At 45.7% G+C, this 26,661-nt stretch overlaps 1 protein-coding gene across 1 annotated transcript in view; it reads left to right on the top strand.

Moving 5' to 3' along the window:
- The first annotated feature begins 9,135 nt into the window (after positions 1-9,135).
- LOC133378808 (uncharacterized) overlaps positions 9,136-26,661 on the top strand; it is a 120,325-nt gene continuing 102,799 nt past the window's right edge. The window contains exons 1-2 of the mRNA XM_061613428.1: positions 9,136-9,316; positions 9,605-12,582. Coding sequence (XP_061469412.1) covers positions 9,136-9,316; positions 9,605-12,582 — 3,159 coding nt within the window. The remainder of the gene's footprint in view (positions 9,317-9,604; positions 12,583-26,661) is intronic.

The following is a 26,661-nucleotide window of genomic DNA, read 5'->3' on the forward strand; positions in this document are numbered from 1 at the left end:
AACCAGAAGAACAGTGAGTGTGTTTCTACCTTCATACTCTTAAAACATTATGCAGATGGAATGTGACCTCAAAGGAAACGCAGACACAAAAGACAGAGCTTCACAATACATACTTTAGCTTGTAATAAAACCCCAGCAGTTGCTTTTCCTTGGGAAAAACAGCTTTGAGAAAAGGTATTTTTAGAGGAGAACCAGTATGGTGGAGAAGATGCTCAACCTTTTTCTGTCTCCAGTTTCTCTGCTCCATGTTGCTTTCCATCCCTCCTGCATTTCAACCACTTTTATCTTCACATGTTTGGTAGCTGTGGAAGGAAAGGAAACTTGGATGGGGGTAATCTGGAGAGGGGAAATGGCAGGAAGAGAAAGTGTCATGCTTCCTCACCATTTATCCACTCAGAAATTACACCCTAGGTAATTCTCCTAAGGCAATCCCTAAGAAAAGGAGCTGGCTAGCTTCCCCTTCCCCAGTTTTGCCCAAAGTCAAATGCATGTAAATTTGAGTGCAAAGCTAGCTCAGCTGCTTACACAAATCCAGAAAATTAGCTTGCAGAGGTTTAAAATAAGCCAAGTTGAGAACCAGCCAACAGTTAGAAAATGGTTTTTGCTGCAGTCAGACTATCTAATAGGAAGTTTCTGCTGTAGTTTCCCACGTTCAGATGTAAAACGGCAAACATTCATAGATGCTGTCTTAAAACACTAGAAGCAAACATCTCATATCACCTAGTTAAAGGATCAAATGTTAACATTTGTAGGACTAGAAGCAAAGCCCATGAAACATTACCTGGGATTTCAACGTGAACATATCCGAAGCCACAGACTGCCAAAACATTATATCCAAATACTTCTGAATAGGAGTCCCTAAAGTGTTGGTAGCTCTCAGAACAAAATTCTATCTCCAGTGTACCGATCATGTACCTTGGTGGTTCTAGAGAAAGGAAGACTTCCAAGGCTCAAGTTGACTTAGGGCTGCTACATCAGCCACTACAATTTATTAGCATTGTAATATCAATTTCACAATATCTAAAAGCAGAAAATTGATCTCTTCGCTTTCTCTCCCTTCTTGTCATCTCCCTATCCATTTTTTTTTATTATTATTTTTTGCTGGGAGTGCATTGATTTCTGAGCTCAGTGGCTGAGCCGTTGAATGAATCATAGATTTACAGCACTGAACTCTACTGTGCAATTGAACACAGGGAAGGAAGTCCAATCAGGGTCTAATCAGAGATCTACTCTCCAAAAAAACCCTCCTGACTGCATCCCAATTAATTAATCACAGCTTGAGAATATTTTGTGACCTCTGCAGCTGACACAGATGCAACAAAGTGAGATGCTTTTTGCTCAGAAAATAAAATTTCTACTGAGATTAAGGAATAAAGCATCCATTTTATTCACTCTACTTCACAGAGTATTATTATGCTAACCCTTTGATCAGGATGGAACTCTGCCTGGGAGCATACTGGCACCAAAATATTATTGCTCCATCTTTATTTTTTTCCTTCGAATTCAATTTTTAAAAAAAAACACAAATATAAAACCTGTGTCTTGGTGTTGTTTCATTTTACATAAGTATAAATTTCAACTTGTGATAGCACACTTTTTGTTGAGTAGCTAGAATAGTTATAGTTGGCACCAGAATGTTCTATGTTGCTTTTCCTCCAGAAAGCCTAATCACCCAATTACTCTTGAGAAGAAAACATTAAATTGGACTGCCAGTGTTGCCAGAATCCCAAAAGGTGGGCTCTTAATTTGCATCTCATTTAACTATTATCTGCATATGTCAGAGTTTCATTTGTTCAAACAGTTCGTTCTGTCTAGATATAATATCCATCTTTCATATTCATATTCTGTCTACAACTCCTGTCATCCTCTCCCTCTGGAGGGAATAGCTTGGTATCTGTACTATGTTATCAGCTGTCAGGGACCAGAAGAGTCTGCCATATACACTTCCAGCTATCGCTAACATGCTGAACCTTATGGTGGGTTTTTAATGGTGAACTTCCTTCAGGAGTTAATATTAGCTGAAAAGCAGGGTATAAATGTAGGCTGGAGTCCAACTCTTTCCTTGTGGTCATGAAAGGGCTTCTGATCCAGTGGATGGTTCCACAAACAGAAGAGAAATAATTTTTCTTGATTCTTCTCTCCCTTGTGACTCCCCAAAGCCCCAAACATTGGTTCTAGACAGGGCAGAAAGTGATGTGGGAGGCTACAGAGAGAAAGGGCAATTGGCAAAAATGGTCACTCTTCCTTTTCTGTTAGTGGAGGCATCCACTGGATCAAAAACCCTTCTGTAATTAATAAATACATTAAAAAACATAAAATGAAAAGCATACAAATAAAGAATATTAGGTTGAATCCAATGCTCTGTAAGTGAGACTTCACACTCCTCTCCTTCCCCTGCATACCCCAGAAAATCTGCTCTGGAGGGTCCCTCAACCATCAGAAGCTGGTTTTGAAGGCATGCAGGGGAGGGGTGCAGAGGAGTGGAGAGAAAGTTCTGTTCTGGAAGCAGAAGTCTCTTGCCCTAGCAGAACAGGAACACTGGATACCACCCAATCAGGGGCGGCTCCAGGCATGCCGGGGCCCTTGGGCATCAGCTTGCCCTGGGCCCTGGCGTGTGCACACGCACGCACCCCCATGTCTCCTACCTGTCTCCTGTCTTTTACCATTGCCCTTAATGAAGATGGTGGCCATGGTTTCCCTAAGGGGATGACTCCGCTGCCGCCATTTTTGTTGATGGCATGCGTGCGTGCTACGCGCACACATCTCTGCCATCAACTAAGATGGTGGCAAGGACTTCAGTACCTTAGGGAAACTGCAGCCGCCATCTTTGTTAAGGGCAATGGTAAAAGATAGGAGACAGGTAGGTGCAGGGGCCACAGATCATGGAAGGGGAGCAGAGGGGCAGCTGAGGGCCCCCCTGTAGCTCCAGGGGCCCTCGGGCCAGTGCCCCACCTGGTCGCCCTTTAGAACCGGTCCTGCACCCAATAGTTCTACTCATACAACAAATAAAGAAGCACCCATGCCATAAGGAGACACAAGAAAGACAGCATGGTGTACATGTTTATATGCCAATGCTAGAAGCCTCTGAGCCAAGATGGACAAAGTAGAGTGCTTGGTTTTAAAGGAGAGAAGTGATGTAGTGGATATGATGAAGGTGATGATGATGATGATTTCATTAGATTTGTTAATTGCTTGTTAACTGAAGGTCTCCAAGTGATTTACAACACTGTTAAAAACACAAATATTTGATGTAACAGAAACCTGATGGATTGGAGAGAACTAGTGAGACACAAACTCTATAGGAAGCACGGATGGGGGTGGAACCAGCTGTCTGAGGCTATGGGCACACTTGTAGCTTGAAAAGCAGCCATAATGGTTTTTCTGGCTGCATTTTGAAGCAGCTGTGCCCTCTGCTGGCCACACCTCCCTTCCCCACTGCTGACTTCAGACTTTTCAGGACTGCCCACTGCAAAGTGTTGGGCCAATCACTGTCCTGTGTGAGCCTGCATCAAAGTGTTTCCATTGGCCACCTGGGAGACAAATGGGTTGATCTACCAATCAGTTGCAAAATCTGCCTGAAGCTGAATTTTTTTAAAAAAGCACTCAAACTGATCTGACCAGAGTTTTAGAGTAAAAAAGGAGGGGGAGTTTGACTAGCATTGTGTGCCCTAGTTTTCAGGAAAGAGAAGTGGAGACACACTGGAATTGACAAAACAGTGTGTCTCTACCCTGAGTTGCCCATCTCACTCTGCCTGCCTGCAGGGCCAGACCAAGACAGGTCCAAAATGCATCCTATTGTAGAAGAAGCAGCTGTAGTTTGAAACCTCAGAATTTGAACCAGCTGATAGTCAAGAGCATTCTCTGTATTCTAGGAACATCCCCAGAGCACACATTACTCATTACAAACAGAAAATGGTTAAAAACTTGAGTGAGGGTGAGAATTAATATAAATTTGTTTTTGTCTTTCTATAGCTTCATTGCTCAGAACTGGAAAGCTACTTATCGGCGCCAAATAGAAATAAACACACTTGCGAGGTTTGGCAGGAAGTTCGTTTTTTAAAACCATTTACAGTAGGAGATTTCCCTTTGTATGGAAACTGCTAGAGGATTCAAGGAAAGGAATGCAGCCAGGCTCAGATGTAGAATTGTTCATGTTCAGTGGATAGGAAAAGTGAATTAGTGTAGATGGGTTGGCAGGACTGTAATGTGGCCAGAGAGTCTGTAAGAAAAAACAGGGCTGTTTGGCATCTAGCTTCCTGAAGCCAGGCTGCCTCTCTCAAGCCTTGTTTGCCATATCAAATAGCTCTTTGAATGTAACGTTCACTCAATTAAAATACATTACAAGAACTTATGTGGGAGCCTTGCCCCATATTGAAGGAAGTGGCAAAACTCCCATTAATTTCAAACCAAAGTAGAATGGGGGAGGAGGTCTTTTGTTTTTTCAGTTTTGCCTTTGTTTCCCCGTCCTCCTCCATGCTTTGAAAATCACGGCTCATATCCATCTCTGATGATACTTGAATAACTGTTCTGCTGTGATCATCTGCATCACAAAAGTGCCTTTAAAAGCAAGTCAAGCGAGCAGCAGCAGTGCACTCGTCAGTATTCTATTGCTCCCTCTTCCACTTCTATTTCTTCTCCCCCAGGACCAACAGCAATCTCACCAGGCATCCAGATTTTATTTGACAGAACATGAAAATAGAAACTGGTGGTATCTTTGCAGTAGGAACCCATGGGTGTTTTCATGTCCTGAGTGCTTATGAGATATTGGGGGAAATAATCACTGGTTAAACTCCATAGATATCAGGAGAGCTGTGCCTTTTCAGTGAACTAAACCAAATTTACAAGATTAAATAGGTGATAGGAGTAGCAAATATAAGACTTCAGCAAAGCCAGCAAATGCTTCCCCCTAGTTCAGGCATACCAATTTCCATGGGTGGACTGCTGAGTCACTCAGTTTGGCATAATGTACTTGAGGGATGTTGGACACCACAGCTGCTGTCAACAGCCTGCCTGTTACAGTTGGACTAAAGTGCTGAATCTGGGCCTGAACGGAAGCATCACATCAGTCCCTATGGGTTGCTGTATTCTGCTGACTCTAAGAAAACGTAAGGCAAATTCAATACATTCTGCAATTCACTCTTGCGTAACTCCTCGTGAACAGAAACAAGCAGTCAACTAGACTGACTGTTTTTAATGCAAGGGGTCCACATTGCCTCATGTGATCCATCATCCTTTGTTTCTGCTTAGTACTTTCTGCCCACTTTCCCAAACACCCACAAGCTTCTTTCCTCTCCAAACCGTGGGCCTACATGATGGCAGCAGCTTGGTCTGGAAGGCTGCCATCCATATTTATTTTCCCAAATGCCCCAGAGTAATTGGATCCAGAAATATTAAATAAGTATCACCCAGCAGCAAATATCTCCTTTTTGGACAAGGTGCTTGAGAAGGTGGTGGTGGTCCAGCTTCAAGCATTCTTGGAGGAAACTGATTATTTAGATCCATTCTAGTCTGGCTTCAGGCTGGCAATGGTTCTGGTTGCCCTGGTTGATGACAGCTGTAGTGAGAGAGATAGGAGGAATGTGACCTTGCTCATTCTCCTTGATCTCTCAGTGGCTTTCAATACTGTTGATCATGGTATCCTTCTGGAGTGTTTCAGGGAGGTAATGTCCAAGCTCCCAACCAGAGAAGCAGAGTGAGGATTCGATGACTGTGTTTTATGCATAAAGCTTTATTCTAGAAATCAGAATAGGGATCTAGCATCTCATGCCAGGCCTAAATCAGGATTCAAACATGAACAGGCATACTAAACATTGGAAGCAATAGTAGATGAGTTATCACACTAGCAAATACAAGCAATGCTACTTCTATATATACAGAAAAGGGGAGGGCACCTGGCACTATTAATTCAGGCTCTTCTCAGCCCTAGCTTTAACATGGGGGCTACGATGGGGGAGGTGAACAAAATGGCGCTACTTGTAACTGTCTCTTCTTTAACCTGCGCAACCTTGGAGACATTCCAGTCTCTGACTCTGCTGAGTCACTTTCATTTTCCTTGTCATGCCTCCTTCAGATGAGTCCTCAGAGGAGGAAGACTGGAGGGCAGCAGCAGCAGACCTAGGACAAGGAACAAGCGGAATCTCCCAGGATGCAGATCCAGCTCTCCCTCAACTGGAGACAGTTCAGGACACAGCTAAAGCCGCTCAGTCGGATTCAGAGAGTGAACAGGAGGCTCCCCTCCTCCCTGTGGAGTGAAGATGCCAGTGAGTAATGCAACAACGCCGCTGGTCTGGCTGTTTAAAACAGCAAGCTCTTGGGAGCCCGAGGGCTGATTACCTGCACTTGTCTTAGGGAGTGGGATTTAAAAGGCAGTTCTTGACTTCAGTGGGATGCTGACTACAACATCGGTTGTGACCTCCACGCTAGACCCAGTTTCCAGAACCCAGACTCTTGGACTGATCTCTTCGCTAACTGGACCCGGAATTTCCCCCTTGACTTTGCTTCTTGGACACTGACTCGGTACATGCGCTTGAAAAGACTCCTCTGATCTTCCCTTGTCTCTTCCCTGTTATGTTCCTAGCCTTGGCAGATTTACAACCCAGCCAGCTGCCGGCTCATGAGTTTATGGCCCAGCTTTCACCCCGTCAAAGCTGACATTCCACTGCCTGAGAAGTTCCAATGTTTTTATTAGCACTTATCTCTTTTGCTGCTATGCTAGGCCTTGGTGCTGTGAGGGTAACGGGACGCCATTGGTAAAGGGAAGTATTGCACGTAGGCCAGTGACTGGGGTATGGAAAATTACTGGCTACGCAGTTATGTTAGTGCGCACGCGCCAATGTATCTTTTCTGTTGTTGTTGATCATATAAAAGTACCACGCCCTGGTTGTTTGGCGCACAGTTTTGGTGAACAAATCCTGCTGTGCCCTTGCTAGCAATAAAGTTATCTGATGAACCAAACTTGGGCCTGAGACTCCAATTCTTACCTTAACATTTTGGCGCCCGAACAGGGACTCGAGGTCAAGGGTATTTCCCCTTGTCCTACAGCGGAGTTCTCGGTCAGGGATATTTCCCCTGCACCTTCCTTGGGCCGCGCGGTTCCCCAGATCGCTTCACTACTCTGCAGGGAGCGCGCCTTCAGCAGTTGCTGATGCCCGGCTGGGCTAGGGAGGAGGCCGGGGAGCGACGCGGAGCCAACGGAGGCCTTTCAGAAGTTCAGTCCAGATCACTTTAAACCGGTGCCGGAAGTATTCATCGCCAGGCGAGTATTAAGGGATCCTTTTCTGTTCTGTCCTGTTTCTGACTGCCAGCCAGCCTCTAGGGGCTGAAGGGGGATCTGATCAATCCCCATTTCTGTTTCTCTGTCGGGAGGTTTGGGAAGGGGGTTTCCTGTTGTGTGTTTGATAAGTGTGAGTGACTGACCGATTGATTTCCACATCTGGCCGTTGGACGCACTGGTCCTGGGATGCCTACGGGTGTCTTGAAAGTCTGGGGGGCGTGGGCTTGCGGTGCATGATTGGAAACCTTAGTCTCAGCGGCCTGGCTCCCCCAAATCCGATAGCCAGCTCGTATCCTGTCCTCCCTCCCTTTATGTGCCTGTCTTCTGTTCTGTTTTGAATTAGAGTAGGATCAGATTAGGTCAGGATGGGGGGAGGCTCTTCAACCCCTTTAGAGTTAATGATCAAACACTTCTCCGAAGCCTTCAACCCCAGTGAATGCAACGTGGAGACCATGAAGGTCAAGTGTTCTTGGGACTGGCCGGGACTAGGCCCCCTTGTGGACTGGCCCTCTAAGGGCACCTTTTACTCACCTATTTCTCGTCTCTGGAATGTGGTCACAATAGAAGGGAATCCTGGGTACCCTGAGGATATTCCTTATGTGAAAGGGTGGAGGAAAGTGGCAGATAATCCGCCACCTTCGGCAAGGAAATGGGTGGAAAATGCTGCCACTGTTATGTTAGCCCAAGCCAAGAAATCTCGGAAGAAGACTGTTTCGAGCCACCTCAACCCTGCGGCCACTGTAGTAAAACCTAAATTTCTCGGTCAAACTATCAACGCAGACCCAAAGATGAAGCCTATTTTGGAGGGCCCTACAGAGGAGTCGCCACCGCCTTATGTCTGCCCGAGCGCGCCAACAGTATTACCTTCACTTGAACCCCCTCTAGTCCAACCACCACTTTCCTCCCTTAACCAAACTGAGGTGCTTCTGTACCCACAGCTATCCACGTTAGAGGAACCTTTAGATCAATCCACAGGTTCGCTTGGAGAAGGAGTGGACGGTCCTCGACGGTCCATGCGACTGATAGCAAGAGAATTAACTAGTTCAAGCCCTGTTCAGTCCCGGGAAGTTAGGGAAAGAGATGAAACTGAAAAGGCCAAGATCTTACCTGTTCGTACTGTTCCAGCTATGGTCCCGGTCACCAATCAAACTGATCCTGGTGGGACGAGATATGCTTCGGTTAATACATACACTTATGTACCCTTTAATTCATCCGACCTACTTAATTGGAAGAACCACGGGCCATCATATGAGGAAGAGCCAGAAAAGTTTGTAGATATGGTAGATGGAATCGTGGCCGCCCAGAATCCTACTTGGTCTGATATACAGCAATTAATGGGCTACTTACTGACTACTGAACAGCGAATGCAGATACAGACTAACTTGGAAGAAGCAGCACTCAAGATTGCTAAGCGGGAGGGTGCTGAGGTTAGAAACCATGCAGACTACCTGGCCAGGTTCGCCCCCACTGCTGATCCACGATGGGATATTTCCACTACAGCAGACCGTATTGTGATGCGACAATATCAGCAGGCATTTGTGGAAGCTGTGAAGAAAGGGTGAAAGCGAATGATGAATATGCAGAAAATCCATGATGTAGTCCAGGAAAGGGAGGAGAGTCCAGGCGCTTTCCTAGAACGGCTTATGAAGGCATACAGAAGATACACCCCTATAGATCCGGAAGATGAGAAAAACCGGCAAACAGTAGCTTTGGCCTTTGTGTCTCAATCAGCACCTGATATCAGGAAAAAGTTACAGAAATCTGAAGGGTTTGAAGGAATGCCACTCAGCCAATAGAAGGCACTCGCAGATAAAGTGTTTCTTAACCGAGATGTGGAAGAGAAACGGGAACAGGCGAAACGCATGAAGGAAAAAGCCAGCCTCATTGCAGCTGCGTTAAGGCCCCAGGAAGAACAAGGACAAGTTTCCCGTCCTCACCAGATCGCGCTGGGATGCAATCAGTGTGCATATTGCAAAAAAGAAGGCCATTGGAAAAATGAATGTCCGGATAAGCCCCAGGTACAGTGGAGAAGTCGTGGCCGAGGTATCGGACCTGGTAGGGGACGAGGCCGGGGTAGGGGACGAGGAGGGCTCAACCCACAAGCACTACCGTTCCCTCAGGCGCCGCAGCCCGCCAGCGCCATGACTATAGAGAACTACTACGAGGAAGACTGAGGCTGCCTGCGGGGCCCACTGCCTCCCGACCCCGTACTGGAAATTACTGTGGGAGGCAGACAGATTAGAGGTCTCCTGGACTCCGGAGCCCAACGCTCGGTCCTCAATACCAAGTTACCCATACCGTTGAAGAGAAAGGCCTGCGTTCCTGTTGTAGGAGCCGGAGGACGGGTGCTACAAGCCCCCCAGTTTAAATCAGTCGGTACCAAAGTAGGCTCATGCGAAGTAGAGCATGAATTTCTCCTGATTCCTTCCTGCCCGATACCCCTGATTGGCCGAGACCTTCTTTGTAAAGTCCAAGCCACATTATCTTTCCACCTTGACTGCCGCGTCACAGCTACAGCCGGAGGACAACCCCTGTTGTTAACTTGTCCTCTTCAAGAAGCTTGGAGGCTTGGACCAATTTTGGGGTTGTGTGCATCACCAACAATCCACTATACATCAGTAGCCCTTCAGGTCATTAGGGCTGTTCCGGGAATATGGGCTGAAGACCATCCTGGGGGACTAGCCAAATTCGCTGAGCCGCTTCAAATAGATTTAAAGGATGATTATGCTGTTGTCAATCAACCTCAATACACAATTCCAGCGGACGCCAAGGTTTCTATGCATGAACATTTGGGTAAATTGATTCAACTCAATGTTCTAGTCCCAATTGTCTCAGCTTGGAATACTCCTCTATTACCTGTAAAAAAGCCGAGTTTGGGACCAGCACCTCTCTACCGCCCTGTGCAAGATCTCCGCCTTGTCAATCAACAGATCAAAGACATTGTAGCTGTGGTGGCCAACCCATATTCTCTTATAAGTTTGATTCCAGGAGGAAGTTTGTGGTATTCCGTGATCAACTTAAAGGATGCCTTCTTCACCATCCCTCTGCACCCTGACTCTCAAGCCATCTTCGCCTTTACATGGGAACATCCACGTACCGGTCAGAAAAAACAGTTTGCGTGGTCCAGGCTGCCACAAGGGTTCAAGAACTCGCCTACCCTGTTCGGACAGCAACTAGCTAGAGACCTCCAAAGGTTCCAAGAGGAGGTTGGTTTGGTCCTCCAATATGTGGATGACCTCCTGTTACCCCGTCAGACGAGAGAGGAATGTCTGGCGGATACTGTTGAACTGCTTTGGTGGCTTGAGGAGTGTGGATACCGCGCCAGCAAGGCCAAAGCGCAGATCTGCAGCCAAGAAGTCACCTATTTGGGATTTATAATTAAGAAAGATACCCGTATCCTAGGAGCTAGTAGAACCCAAACTATTGGTTGCGTGCCTAGACCGACCAATAAAAAGGAACTTCAAGTATTCTTGGGAATGGCCGGCTATTGCCGCATTTGGATCTTTGACTATGCTTCCCTAACTAAACCCCTATATGATCTATTGAAGGGGAAGATTCCGGAGTCATATCCCCTGGAATGGACTAGTGCAGAAACTTCGGCCCTGAGACGATTGAAACAGGCCTTGACCAGTCTCCCTGCTTTGGGTCTACCTGACATCACTAAACCTTTTCAACTATTTGTGGATGAGAGAAAGGGAACTGCAGTAGGAGTTCTCACGCAACGTGTCGGAAATTGGAATCGACCTGATGCCTATCTTAGTAAAAACATGGACCCTGTCAGCCGTGGATGGCCTGGGTGCCTCCGCAGCATTGCGGCTGAATCCCTTCTTTTAACCGAAGCCACCAAGCTAACTTATGGTCAGTCCATAGAAGTAACGGCTCCTCATTCCATTCAGTCATTATTAGAAGTACAGGGACCTAAGTGGATGACCAATTCTCGCTTGGTGAAGTATCGAGCCCAGTTATGTGAAAATCCACATATAATGATAAGAGATCGTACAACCCTAAATCCTGCTACTCTGATGCCCTTACCTGAAGAGCCGGTGCACCAGTGTGAAGAAGTGATGTCCATAGTCCACTCTAGTCGACCTGACTTGAAGGATGTACCGATTCCTGGGGGAATTGTACTGTTCACCGATGGGAGTAGTTCAGTCATAAAAGGAACCCGGCATGCAGGGTATGCCGTGGTTACTGAAGATCAGGTTCTGAGGGCTGAGCCATTGCCTCCTAACACCTCCGCGCCAAAAGCCGAGTTGATAGCCCTCATCGAAGCCTTAAAATGGGCCGAAGGGAAAAAGGTCACCATTTACACGGATTCAAAATATGCTTTCCTTACCGTTCAGGTACATGGAGCTCTATACAGAGAAAGGGGATTTTTAACTGCAGAGGGTAAGGAGATAGCACATGCACCTGAAATTCGTCAACTGCTGGAGGCTGTTTGGAAACCTTTCCAAGTTGCTGTAATCCACTGCCGAGCTCATACAGGAAAGGCCGACCCTATTGCTAGGGGGAATGCTCGGGCGGATCGGGCTGCTAAGGAGGCCGCCCTTAAACCCCTTCCGAAAACTGTTAACCTCATGACCATTTCGTTGCCTCCCATGCCCTCGCAATTGCCTTACACCAGAGAGGAAACCGAGGAGGGACAGGAACAAGGTTATACCCGCCAACGGGAGTGGTATGTCCTTCCTAATGGAAAGATCTGGGTGCCTCAGCGTATGGCTCGAACTGCTGTGTTTCATATGCACAATCAGTGTCATCTAGGCAAAGAGGCGCTTCGTCATTTAATTGAAAAGACTATGTTCATCGATAAGTTGGCTTCTCTGTGTGCCGAGGCTTCCCGGAGATGTGTGATATGCGCCCGAAACAATCCCAGGAGGGGACCTGTTCCTGAGCCAGGCCAAATTCTTCGTGGGAGCCGGCCATTCCAAGTGATCCAAATAGATTTCACTCATATGTCACCTGCCGGCGGGTATAAGCTTTTACTGGTGACCGTATGCACCTTCTCCCGATGGGTCGAGGCCTGGCCAGTTAGATCTGAAGGATCCAGGGAAGTGGTTAAACATTTACTTGAAGATATCATCCCCAGGTACGGCCTGCCTAAGCAAATCAATAGTGACAATGGTGCAGCCTTCCAAGCTGAAATGACTGAAAGGCTTAGTAAAGCGCTGGGACTGGATTGGAAGCTTCATTGTGCCTGGAGACCCCAGAGTAGCGGGGCAGTAGAAAGAGCTAATCAGACCCTCAAATTACACCTTAGGAAGATGTGTGCTGAAACAAGGACTAAATGGATCCAGATGCTGTTGGCGTGTGTGCGTTGTTGCTTGAAACAGCATACATTACGTTGGAGTTAAGTTGAGCAAGAAACTTCTTCAGAGCATTAGAGCATGTTAAGAGTCTTTTATTAAGACATTATGGCTTAAGGCTTAAGAGTAAATACATGTAGAGTTTCTTCAGTCATCCCCCCCTCTGGTACATCTCTCTCCAAAGGTAAACACAAAAGACAACCTCTCAGTGCAGAGGCAATACACAGAAAACCAGCCTCACAGATCAGAGGCATAAATCAGAAGACACAATTTACAGACTCTGTTAGAACTTTCCCAGTCTATCAGATGGTTACCATAGCAATGGCCTTGGCAGTCCGTTCCCAGACTGGGCTAAGACATAACTCCCCCTAGTTACAGTTTTGCAGACTTGATGGAAAACTACTAGGCCTCATGCCAACAAGCCCCCCTTTTTCCCATCATGTCTGTCAATTACAAAAAAATCTCAACAATACATCTCCACAATACATAGTCATACAGTAATACATTTCTACAATACTTCTTGCAATACATTTCAGTACATTGCATCATACATTTTCAGTTCAGTACAGTTCAAAATTACATCTCAGTACAGCTCAAGAACATAAGAAGAGGCTGCTGGATCAGGCCAGTGGCACATCTAGTCCAGCATCCTGTTCTCACAGTGGCCAACTAGGTGCCTGGGGGAAGCCCGCAAGCAGGACCCGAGTGCAAGAACACTCTCCCCTCCTGAGGCTTCCGGCAACTGGTTTTCAGAAGCATGCTGCCTCTGACTAGGGTGGCAGAGCACAGACATCATGGCTAGTAGCCATTGATAGCCCTGTCCTCCATGAATTTGTCTAATCTTCTTTTAAAGCCGTCCAAGCTGGTGGCCATTACTGCATCTTGTGGGAGCAAATTCCATAGTTTAACTATGCGCTGAGTAAAGAAGTACTTCCTTTTGTCTGTCCTGAATCTTCCAACATTCAGCTTCTTTGAATGTCCACGAGTTCTAGTATTATGAGAGAGGGAGAAGAACTTTTCTCTATCCACTTTCTCAATGCCATGCATAATTTTATACACTTCTATCATGTCTCCTCTGACCCGCCTTTTCTCTAAACTAAAAAGCCCCAAATGCTGCAACCTTTCCTCGTAAGGGAGTCGCTCCATCCCCTTGATCATTCTGGTTGCCCTCTTCTGAACCTTTTCCAACTCTATAATATCCTTTTTGAGATGAGGCGACCAGAACTGTACACAGTATTCCAAATGCGGCCGCACCATAGATTTATACAACGGCATTATGATATCGGCTGTTTTATTTTCAATACCTTTCCTAATTATTGCTAGCATGGAATTTGCCTTTTTCACAGCTGCCGCACACTGGGTCGACATTTTCATCGTGCTGTCCACTACAACCCCGAGGTCTCTCTCCTGGTCGGTCACCGCCAGTTCAGACCCCATGAGCGTATATGTGAAATTAAGATTTTTTGCTCCAATATGCATAATTTTACACTTGTTTATATTGAATTGCATTTGCCATTTTTCTGCACATTCACTCAGTTTGGAGAGGTCTTTTTGGAGCTCTTCGCAATCCCTTTTTGTTTCAACAACCCTGAACAATTTAGTGTCATCAGCAAACTTGGCCACTTCACTGCTCACTCCTAATTCTAGGTCATTAATGAACAAGTTGAAAAGTACAGGTCCCAATACCGATCCTTGAGGGACTCCACTTTCTACAGCCCTCCATTGGGAGAACTGTCCGTTTATTCCTACTCTCTGCTTTCTGCTTCTTAACCAATTTCTTATCCTCAAGAAGACCTTGTGATGCGTCCTTCCCTGGCTCTCCCTGTCAGGTTCCTACCTGCTCGTGGTTACTGCCTGTCTCTAGGCACCACCAGGGACTCCACCAGTCCGGACCACTCTCTCTTATGATTTCTCTCCCCGCTCTAGCACAGACCTCAACAGATCCCCCTGCTAGGCAACCACCAGTAACGTCCCAATACTAGTATTCCCAGAGACTCTGAATACTGGTATTGTTATTCTCTTCACCGCTGCCACCATTTGTTACAGTTCCCCTTCAGCCTTGGTCATTACCTTACCCTCCCTTCTGGTCTGTGAAACCCCAGCCAAGCATCAGGCCTTTGGTAAACCAAATTAAGTATTTATTACAGATAACAAAGCTAACAAGATTAACAAGATTTCTTCTTAAGGCACATAAGCATATAGTTTTACTCAATACTAATCCGAACTCCACCTCCCTCCTGGTAAACAACTCTCTAAACCCCACCAAGCAATCCACTCTTTCTCTTCTTCCCCCAGATTCCACAATTCACCACCTCACATTCACCCAGATTTACCTGTCATCCTTTCATTTATACTGTCAGCCATTTTAAACATTCAGCCAATCATCAAGCATTCTATTGCCCATTCACTCCCCCTCCTCTTTCACTACTTACCATGTATACTCTAAACAACCAGCACTTACCATATATACACTAATATATAGGAACATCACAGACCTCTCCTCTTATTCCATGACTGCTAAGCTTCCTCAGAAGCCTTTGGTGAGGTACCTTGTCAAACGCTTTTTGAAAGTCTAAGTACACTATGTCCACTGGATCACCTCTATCTATATGCTTGTTGACACTCTCAAAGAATTCTAATAGGTTACTGAGACAGGACTTTCCCTTGCAGAAGCCATGCTGGCTCTGCTTCAGCAAGGCTTGTTCTTCTATGTGCTTAGTTAATCTAGCTTTAATCATACTTTCTACCAGTTTTCCAGGGACAGAAGTTAAGCTAACTGGCCTGTAATTTCCGGGATCCCCTCTGGATCCCTTTTTGAAGATTGGCGTTACATTTGCCACTTTCCAGTCCTCAGGCACGGAGGAGGACCCGAGGGACAAGTTACATATTTTAGTTAGCTGATCAGCAATTTCACCTTTGAGTTCTTTGAGAACTCTCGGGTGGATGCCATCAGGGCCCGGTGATTTGTCAGTTTTTATATTGTCCATTAAGCTTAGAACTTCCTCTCTCGTTACCACTATTTGTCTCAGTTCCTCAGAATCCCTTTCTGCAAATGTTAGTTCAGGTTCAGGGATCTGCCCTATATCTTCCACTGTGAAGACAGATGCAAAGAATTCATTTAGCTTCTCTGCAATCTCCTTATCGTTCTTTAGTACACCTTTGACTCCCTTATCATCCAAGGGTCCAATCGCCTCCCTAGATGGTCTCCTGCTTTGAATGTATTTATAGAATTTTTTGTTGTTGGTTTTTATGTTCTTAGCAATGTGCTCCTCAAATTCTTTTTTAGCATCCCTTATTGTCTTCTTGCATTTCTTTTGCCAGAGTTTGTGTTCTTTTTTATTTTCTTCATTTGGACAAGACTTCCATTTTTTGAAGGAAGACTTTTTGCCTCTAAGAGCTTCCTTGACTTTGCTCGTTAACCATGCTGGCATCTTAAGAACATAAGAACATAAGAAGAGCCTGCTGGATCAGGCCAGTGGCCCATCTAGTCCAGCATCCTGTTCTCACAGTGGCCAACCAGGTGCCTGGGGGAAGCCCACAAGCAGGACCCGAGTGCAAGAACACTCTCCCCTCCTGAGGCTTCCGGCAACTGGTTAATCTTCTTGGCCCTGGCGGTACCTTTTCTGATCTGTGGTATGCACTCCAGTTGAGCTTCTAATATAGTGTTTTTAAACAACTTCCAAGCATTTTCGAGTGATGTGAACCTCTGGACTTTGTTTTTCAGCTTTCTTTTTACCAATCCCCTCATTTTTGTGAAGTTTCCTCTTTTGAAGTCAAATGTGACCGTGTTGGATTTTCTTGGCAATTGGCCAGTTACATGTATGTTTAATTTAATAGCACTGTGGTCACTGCTCCCAATCGGTTCAACAACACTTACATCTCGCACCAGGTCCTGGTCCCCACTGAGGATTAAGTCCAGGGTTGCCGTCCCTCTGGTCGGTTCCATGACCAACTGGTCTAGGGAATAGTCATTTAGAATATCTAGAAACTTTGCTTCTTTGTCATGACTGGAACACATATGCAGCCAGTCTATGTCCGGGTAGTTGAAGTCACCCATTACTACCACATTTCCTAGTTTGGATGCTTCCTCAATTTCATATCTCATCTCAAGGTCTCCCTGAGCATTTTGATCAGGGGGACGATAGATCGTTCCCAGTATTAAGTCCCTCCTGGGGCATGGTATCACCACCCACAACGATTCTGTGGAGGAGTCTGCCTCTTTGGGGGTTTCGAGCTTGCTGGATTCAATGCCTTCTTTCACGTATAGAGCGACTCCGCCACCAATACGTCCTTCCCTGTCCTTCCGATATAGTTTATATCCAGGGATAACTGTATCCCACTGGTTTTCTCCATTCCACCAGGTCTCCGTTATGCTCACTATATCAATGCTCTCCTCTAAGACCAAGCACTCCAGTTCTCCCATCTTGGTTCGCAGGCTCCTAGCATTAGCGTACAGGCACTTGTAAGCAGTGTCTCTCTTCAAGTGTCTTTGGCACTTGTGGTTAGGCCTGTGGTAATTTTGCTCTTCTGAATTTATATCCTGTGCCCCTGCTCTCACAATGCCTACTTCTAGGCCTACCCCTTTTAAAATTTCATCATTTCTTTGGTTTTTATCCCAGGGGGGAGGTTTATTCCGAACCGGACCTTTCTCAGCTCCTGTCGGGTTTCCCCCCTCAGACAGTTTAAAAGCTGCTCTGCCACCTTTTTAATTTTAAGTGCCAGCAGTCTGGTTCCATTCTGGTTCAAGTGGAGGCCGTCCCTTTTGTACAGGCCCGGCTTGTCCCAAAATGTTCCCCAGTGCCTAACAAATCCAAACCCTTCCACCCGACACCATCGTCTCATCCACGCATTGAGACTGCAAAGCTGGGCCTGTCTGGCTGGTCGTGCGCGTGGAACCAGTAGCATTTCAGAGAAAGCCACCTTGGAGGTCCTGGCTTTCAGCATCCTACCTAGCAACCTAAATTTTGCTTCCAGGACCTCACGGCTGTATTTCCCCATGTCGTTGGTGCCAACGTGCACCACGACCACTGACTCCTCCTCAGCACTGTCTACCAAACTATCTACATGACGGGCGATATCCGCAACCTTCGCACCAGGCAGGCAAAACACCTTGCGGTCTACACGCCCATCACACACCCCACTGTCTATGTTCCTAATGATCAAATCACCCACTACAAGGATCCCTCCACCCCCTGGAGATATATCTTCGGCACGAGAGGATAGCTGCTCATCCCCCAAGGAATGGGTCCCTTGTAAGGGATCGTTTCCCTCTTCCTCAGCTGGATGCTCTCCTTCCCCAAGACCATCGTTGTCCATGATAGCAGGAGAGCTATCATCGTTGGAGTGGGACACAGCTATACGTCCCTGAAGGCCTCCTCCACACACCTCTCTGCCTCTCTCAGCTTTTCCAGGTCCGCCACCTTGGCCTCAAGGAAATGAAGTCGTTCCCGGAGAGCCAGGAGCTCATTGCACCGAGAGCATACCCACGACTTCTGTCCAACAGGCAGATAGTCGTACATGCTGCAGGCGGTGCAAAACACTGGAAAGCCCCCACACCCCTGCTGGCTTCTTACCTGCATAGTTTTGTTTAAGGTTTATTATGTCAATGGGTTGGAGACTGCAGTTTAGTTGAGGTCAGGGAACAGACGGGCAGAGTGGGGGGCCCTGGCCTCCTCGCCCTGCTGCCGAACTCGCTCTGCTGCTTAACTCGCCTTGACGCTTTGTCAGCTGGGGCCTTGACGCTTCCTCAGCTGGGGCTCCCTCTAGCTCGTGGAGCAGGCTCCCTCGCTAGGGTGCTCTGACTTTATATGTGTGGCTGGTTCCTCCCAGCTACTGCTGCCAGCCAATTATGTGTTACTTGAGGCTGATGGCTATCAGCTAGGGCTTAACTCTTTAGTATTCTCTCAGGCTTCCTTCCTTCCTGAGCGAGGGGCGGGGCTGTTTAAGCTTTTGGCTGCTTTTAATCTAATCAAGGGGCTGCGCCTTCCAGGCAAGTCTTTTGTGTTTGTTGTTTTCCCACCTAGAACAGCCTGACCTTTCTTTAACCTAGGGAAACAGAGCTTGTGGTTGTGTTTCAGGAAGGCTGAAGCTGCCCTTTTTAGCAAGGACTGAGCTGACTCTCTCCCTGTATGTATCGGTGGAGTTTCCTTTTCCCCCTTCTCTCCGACTGGAATTTAGCCTTGTTTACAGTGTCCCCTGAAGCTTTCCTGCTAGGGTGGTGTTGAAAACTAGCTTTCTATACGCTTCCTTCTCCTAGGATCTGTCTCCTGAGATATAGGTTCTTTCAGGATTTGGCTCCTAGCTCAGGGTGACCTTGGGCTGCCCTTATTAGTTATTTCTCTGAGCTGTTTTAATTCAATTAAATAATGGAATAAATGGGAGCTACTTACCCTCTTTTCGCTCTGCTGCTTAACTCGCCTTGACGCTTCGTCAGCTGGGGCTCCCTCTAGCTCGTGGAGTTCAAAACTTTATTCACTCAAACTTTGGTTGAACACATGTCAAATAAAGTGTCTCAGGATCCATTTCTACAACTTTATTCATTCCAGGACTTGTTATTAATCCCACGGTAAATCTTTCAGGCGGTTTGCCTAAATTTGCTCTTGTAGAGCGTCTTAAAGGAACCAGAGCTTTGGCTCTCTCTGCCCCCCCATTTGTGCTTGAGCTTGTGCTTGTGCTTGGCACCGCGTGCCCAGGATCTTCCATTTCCTCAGCTTTTCGTTTCTTTGATCTGCGTTTCCCACAAATGAGCTCATTTAATGCATCTCTGAGAGGAATTTGTGTACCTTCCACTTTAATGTCAAGGTTTGGCTTAAATGTCTGTGCTTGTGTTCGTGTTTGTGTGTCATCTGTTCCTGTAAGAATAACTGTCTGCCTTTGATCCCAAGGCTTTTCTGAGACTTTAATGCTTCTGCTCAGAATTAACTGCTGTGTTTCTGGACACCAAACTCTGAAATATGCATTCTGAAATCCCAAAACAAGACCTTGCTGTGCTCTGGGCACAAGCTTGCCCCTCGTTTTTCCCTGTGGAATGTGGATCCAGCACCTTGCCCCAAATTTTTCAATGTGTTCTATCTTAGGCTTTCTGCCAGTAAGTTTCTCATAAGGAGACATTCCAAGTGCACTGTGTAACACCCTGTTGTGAATATAATTCGCATAAAGAATTGCTTCTGCCCAGAAAGAATTCCCTAAACTGCAATCCATCAGCATGGCTCTCATTGCTTCCTGCAGCACCCTATTTTTTCTCTCAGCAGTTCCATTGGAAAACTGGCTAAATGGAGCAGTGAAATTCTGGTTTATTCCCTTACTCTCCAGAAAGTCACTCAATGCCTTATTCGTGAATTCCCCACCTTGGTCCGAGCGTATAGCCCCCACCGTGACGCCGTGTTGAGTTTCGATTCTCTTAATGAACAGTTTCAGCTACTGCTCAGCTTCACTTTTATGCTTTAACAGAGAAACATGACAAAATCTTGAAAAATAATCTACCAGTACCATGAAGAATTTCGCACCTCCTCGTGAAGCATTTATTGGCCCTGATAAATCAACATGAACTAGCTGGTAGGGAGCTGTTGTGGTTCTCTCAGCCTCCCGGTTTATTGGTGCAATAGTCATTTTAGCTTTATTACATGCATCACAATCCATTAACTGTCCACAATCTTTTAAACGCATGTTTTCACTGTGCAAAGGGGTTTTTTTATCGTGTCAAGGTTTGCATGCCCCAGCCTTTGATGCCATTCATGGACGCAGCCCTGATGTACCTGTGCCTCAGCATTTAACACAGCACACCCTGCTTGACTGCTCTTTATTACAAACTGTGAATCATTCAGGCTTCCCTGCATGCACACTTGATCTCCCCTCATTACAAAACATTGGTCTTTGTGAAACAAAATTGAATAATTACAACTCACCAGTTTTCTAACTGATAAAATATTATGAGCCAATTCCGGAACAAACAAACATTCTGACATTATTCCAAGCTTGTCAAACTTCAACAGACCTTTAGCTTCCACAGATTTCTGTGATCCATCTGCCAGGTGCACAAAGTCCTGGACTTCTTCTGAAACGTAAAACAAACTTCTGTCTTTGATTAATATATGGCTTGCACCACTGTCAAGAAGCCAGTTAACAGGTGCTAAATCTTGAGACTTCTGTTTACAAACAAAGTTCACACTTCCCTGCTTCAAGCCTCCGTCCCTGGAGTTTCGCTTGACTGCACAATCCCGCTGGAGATGCCATCGATCTCCGCAAATAAAACAAGCCTTCAGCCTCTGTTGCTGCTCCTGTTTATTATCCTTCGGCACGGCATTTTTCACCTCTTGCCTCCTGACAGCTTCCATCGACTCGGCTCTTTTCGCCTCCTGTCTCCGCTGCCATTCTTGGGTCAGCTTTTCCTCAACAAACGCAACGTTCAAACCTCCGTCTGGTACAATCAATCAAGCTGCCCTCTCTGGAACTCCGTCTGCCGTTCAGACTAGCAACTTACTCCCGTGTAATGCACTGTGGATCTGGGCCCATAACCCCTGTTGGCGTGTGTGCGTTGTTGCGTGAAACAGCATACATTACATTGGAGTTAAGTTGAGCAAGAAACTTCTTCAGAGCATTAGAGCATGTTAAGAGTCTTTTATTAAGACATTATGGCTTAAGGCTTAAGAGTAAATACATGTAGAGTTTCTTCAGTCATCCCCCCCTCTGGTACATCTCTCTCCAAAGGTAAACACAAAAGACAACCTCTCAGTGCAGAGGGAATACACAGAAAACCAGCCTCACAGATCAGAGGCATAAATCAGAAGACACAACTTACAGACTCTGTTAGAACTTTCCCAGTCTATCAGATGGTTACCATAGCAACGGCCTTGGCAGTCCGTTCCCAGACTGGGCTAAGACATAACTCCCCTAGTTACAGTTTTGCAGACTTGATGGAAAACTACTAGGCCTCATGCCAACAGATGCTGCCCGTGGCCTTGTTGCACATGAGGTGCACACCAGGAATGAATGGTCTCACTCCATATGAAATGGTTTATGGCAGGCCCCCTCCCTTGCCTATAGTGGTGGAGACGTTGGCATTAAGGGGGGAGGTAAATTTGAAGCGTATCTTAAAGGAACTGAACCAAACTGTGTTAGAAATCGGTCAGTACACTGAACAAAGTCCCTTAGGACTTACAACCCCTGTCCACGGGTTTAGCCCTGGAGATTCAGTATGGGTCAAAAGTTACAAGGAAGAGGCGCTAGGAAAAACTTGGGAGGGCCCATTTATAGTATTATTAACTACTCCTACTGCCTTAAAGGTTGAAGGAAATCCTGTCTGGATTCATTGGAGTCGAGTCAAATCAGCCTCAGTAGATAAATGGGCGATTACTAACCAGAAAGATCTGAAGATGACCCTGAGAAGGGATGCCTCCATGCGGGACGTGACGGGAGAAGCCTCCTCGGGACCGGCAACCGAGAGAGCGAAGTAACAGAGGGCGCTGCATCCCCTCCCGTCCAGGATAGAGGAGTGGGACACCGCCCGAAGACCCAGATCTGTGCTGCTTCAGCGAGAATGCCGTGTTGCAAATTGTCCTATTTGGTTATGCTGTTCGAGTTCGGTGTTATCATACTGTTACTGTTGTTTCCTCCTTATTGTGAAGCTTCTGAAAACCTTTGTAAAAGTTGCATTAAAATTGTCAGGGCCGGGAATCAGATCCAAGAAACTTTAGTGTATCAAAGTAAGTTTAGTTGCCCAGGAACCATGAGAACGTGTCAGTTCCGTAACATTTCCTATTCAGTCTGTTCCCAAAGGAACCAAACAACTTGCTACGATCCCCAGGAAAATCCTGAACAGTGGTGGCTACAAGTTAGATTGGCCACCAGTAGTGGGAAGTTATTAACCCAAACCAGGTTAAAAGAACCATCAGAGAAAACTTGGATTCAAATTGAACCCTGCGAGATCTCCAAATGGCCTACGCATTGCGGAGACTACGATTGGGAAAAAACTTACATGTGGGATGACAAGTACATTTGCCCAGAGAAGGGGATTAGCATTGAATGTACAAATCAATGTCCTTATTGGAACTGCGTGGGATGGGCCACGTGGCAGACCTCAGGACAAAGTGCTTCTCTCTCTAAAATTATCGTTTCAAGTAATTGTGGGCCCCAAAAATGTAACTATGTAAATTTGACTATTAATAATCCCCAACAATTTATACAAACCTTTGGAAATCATTTCGGTTTACGCATTGCTGGAAAGGGCAGTGATCCTTTAGGGTTTTTCTATTTAAAAATTGTCAAATTGGTGGAATCAAGTCATACCGTGCAAGAGACTTTCTTCTCTGATTTTTGGGAAGAGATGCGAATCCCTTTCCAAGTGTCTGAAGTTGCTAGAAATTTGTTCGTTACTTTTGCTGAAACCGTGGCTAGCACCTTGCACATTAGCAACTGTTATGTCTGTGGGGGGACTCAGGTTGGAGATCAATGGCCCTGGGAGGCAGCCGAACTTAATGTCAACCAGCCTTACAATGTGACCAATGTTACCAATCCTCATAGTCAGTGGATGTTAAAAACTACTATTGTAAGCCGCTGGTGTGTGCAGAGGCTTTTCACTGGCGCCCCTCAGATTGGCCAGATGCCCTGTGAGATGATGACTATTCTGAACCAATCCCAGATTAAATATTGGCCTAATGAGTCCATGATTCCAAATAATGTGTTGTGGACGCCTGAGCTGAAATTAAGGCTAAATGTGTCAGTACCTGACAATAGCTCTTGGAAGGCCTTGCCAGGACTATACTGGATATGTGGAAAATATGCGTATTCTGAGCTGCCCGAGCCTTGGGAAGGAACTTGCACCCTGGGGGAGGTCAAACCATCTTTCTTCCTCATTCCCCTCAGTGACGGTGTCCGATTGGGCCATCCGGTCTATACTAAGAAGAAACGGTCCATTAAAATAGGGGACTGGAAAGATGATGAGTGGCCCCCCGAAAGGATAATTCAATACTACGGCCCTGCCACCTGGGCGCAAGATGGATCCTACGGCTATAGAACCCCCATTTGTATGCTAAATAGGATAATTAGATTACAGGCGGTGTTAGAAATCATAACAAATGAAACTGCTAGAGCATTGACTACCTTGTCAAGAACCCAAACTCAACTTAGAAATGCAGTATACCAAAACCGACTAGCGTTGGATTACCTACTTGCGGCAGAAGGAGGGGTATGTGGGAAGTTTAACTTGACTAATTGTTGTCTGCACATCGACGATAATGGAAAGGTTATAGAGGAAATAGCTAACAGTATAGTCAAAATGGCCCATGTACCTATACAGACTTGGAAAGGGTTTGAATGGACAGAAGGGTTGGGACCTTGGTTCCAATGGATAGGGGGAATGCGAGGTGTTGTTGGGATTGTGGTTGTGGGAATATTGATGTGTGTATTGTTGCCCTGTATCTTGCCCCTGATCCTACAAGGATTGAAAAATATGATGGGAAGTATAGCTGATAAACGAACTGCAGTACATTTAATGGCACTGCTGGAATACAGATCTGTGCCCACTTATGAGAATGATACTCCCCGAACCTCTAAAGAGGTCAGTGAAGTATCAAAGGGGGGATTGTGAGGGTAACGGGACGCCATTGGTAAAGGGAAGTATTGCACGTAGGCCAGTGACTGGGGTATGGAAAATTACTGGCTACGCAGTTATGTTAGTGCGCACGCGCCAATGTATCTTTTCTGTTGTTGTTGATCATATAAAAGTACCACGCCCTGGTTGTTTGGCGTGCAGTTTTGGTGAACAAATCCCGCTGTGCCCTTGCTAGCAATAAAGTTATCTGATGAACCGAACTTGGGCCTGAGACTCCAATTCTTACCTTAACAGTGCCAGCAGAGAGTCATCACCAGTAGGCTTCAAGGCTTCTTTCCTTCATCAGTGATGCCAATGTCCTCCCCAATGTCAGTATCCCCTTCATCCTCCCAATCTTTCCAGGGATTCTCCTTGAGGCCCATGACAGGCACAAGTTGGAGGCATTGCGCTTCATTGGTTCTGCTTATACCTCCAGGGCTGCTTCCAAAAAGTAGTTACGGGAGGTCATTGCTCAGCACCATGGGAACTGTCTTGTGAAGTTGTGCAGGGTTCCATCTTGTTCCCCATGCTATTTAATATCTATATGAAGCCACTGGGAGCTAACATCAGGAGAGTGAGGTGCCATCAAAATGCAAATGACACCCAGCTCTACCTCTCTATTCCACCTGAATCAGGAGGGATGGTTGAGGTGTTGAACCAGTGCTTGGAGACAGTGATGGGTTGGATGTGAGCGATTAAACTGAGGTTGAATCCTGAAAAGGTAGACATATTATGTGGCCCAATTCAAGGTGCTCACACCAGCGTTTAAAGCCCTAAATGACTTAGCTCCCAAATATATGAAATAATGCCTCCTTTCCTACAGACCCTCTTGGGTGTTGAGATCAGCAGAGGGGGCCCTTTTGGTAGTTCCACCACTCTGAGAAGCTCAGAGGGTGGTGGCCCCTACATTGGGAACTCCCTCTCCACAGAGGTGCATCTGGCAACTTCACTGTATAGTTTTCAGCAAATGCTGAAGACGCACCTCTTTACCTTGGCCTTTGATACCTGAAATGTATAATTTTAGAACCCACCCTGTTTTTTGTGATGTTGTGATTTTAGTGTTTTGTTTTGTTTTGTTTTTAATGATGTATTTTAAACTGTTGTGACCTACCCTCGGACCTTTAGGTAAACAATGGGCAATAAATCTTAATAATAATAATAATAGTAGTAGTAGTAGTAGTAGTAGTAGTAGTAGTAGTAGTAGTAGTAACAACAACAACTGCCTGAGGATGCTAAGTGCTGCCATCAACCTTGGACACTATGCTTGAAAGAGTGACCATATGGGTATCTATTTGTTTCATCTCCTATTATTCATATCGCAATGAGGCAGAGGAGTTTTATGTTGGTCTATTCTCCATATAATAGAGTTGAGCATAGAATTTCCATGTGCGTAGATCCAGCAATGCACAAACCCCAAAAGCACAGTGTGACAGATGACACAGACTGAATCAGTGTTTTGACAGCTCCATCTATTGACATCTGATGGAATGAAATTGATAATGACATTGCCTTTTGGACCAATGGCCTGCCCTTAATCAATGCCTCTGTTAGGCCTTGGTTTTGAGCTTGCTATAAGAAGAACATCTTCACCTTCTACCTTTTTGGAGAAATGTTCTAAAGGCACTGTTATGGGATAGCTATTTAGAAGAAGATTTGAGAATGGGATGTTTTGAGAACAGGAATATTGACATGGATACCCAGGTTACTTGTTAGCTTTAAACATGTAATTGGGTAAGGCTGAGAAAGGGAGATAGAGATCTTGGATTTTTGCCTCCAGAATAAGAGCTGGGTTTTTTTTTCTTTGTAAGAGAGTGGGAGTATAAGCTTTCATAGGGTTTTCATATTGTTGTTGTTATGTGCCTTCAAGTCGATTACGACTTATGGTACCCTATGAATCAGTGACTTCCAACAACATTTGTCATGAACCACCCTGTTCAGATCTTGTAAGTTCAGGTCTGTGGCTTCCTTTATGGAATCAATCCATCTCTTGTTTGGCCTTCCTCTTTTTCTACTCCCTTCTGTTTTCCCCAGCATTATTGTCTTTTCTAGTGAATCATATCTTCGCATGATGTGTCCAAAGTATGATAACCTCAGTTTCATCATTTTAGCTTCTAGTGACAGTTCTGGTTTAATTTGTTCTAACACCCAAGTATTTGTCTTTTTCGCAGTCCATGGTATGCGCAAAGCTCTCCTCCAGCACAACATTTCAAATGAGTTGATTTTTCTCTTATCCACCTTTTTCACTGTCCAACTTTCACATCCATACATAGAGACTGGGAATACCATGGTCTGAATGATCCTGACTTTGGTGATCATTGATACATCTTGGCATTTGAGGACCTTTTCTAGTTCTCTCACAGCTGCCCTCCCCAGTCCTAGCCTTCTTTTGATTTCTTGACTATTGTCTCCATTTTGGTTAATGACTATGCTGAGGTATTGATAATCCTTGACAAGTTCAATGTCCTCATTGTCAACTTTAAAGTTACATAAATCTTCTG

The sequence above is a fragment of the Rhineura floridana genome, chromosome 3, assembly GCF_030035675.1.
Source record: "Rhineura floridana isolate rRhiFlo1 chromosome 3, rRhiFlo1.hap2, whole genome shotgun sequence".
NCBI classification, from domain to species: Eukaryota; Metazoa; Chordata; class Lepidosauria; order Squamata; family Rhineuridae; genus Rhineura; species Rhineura floridana.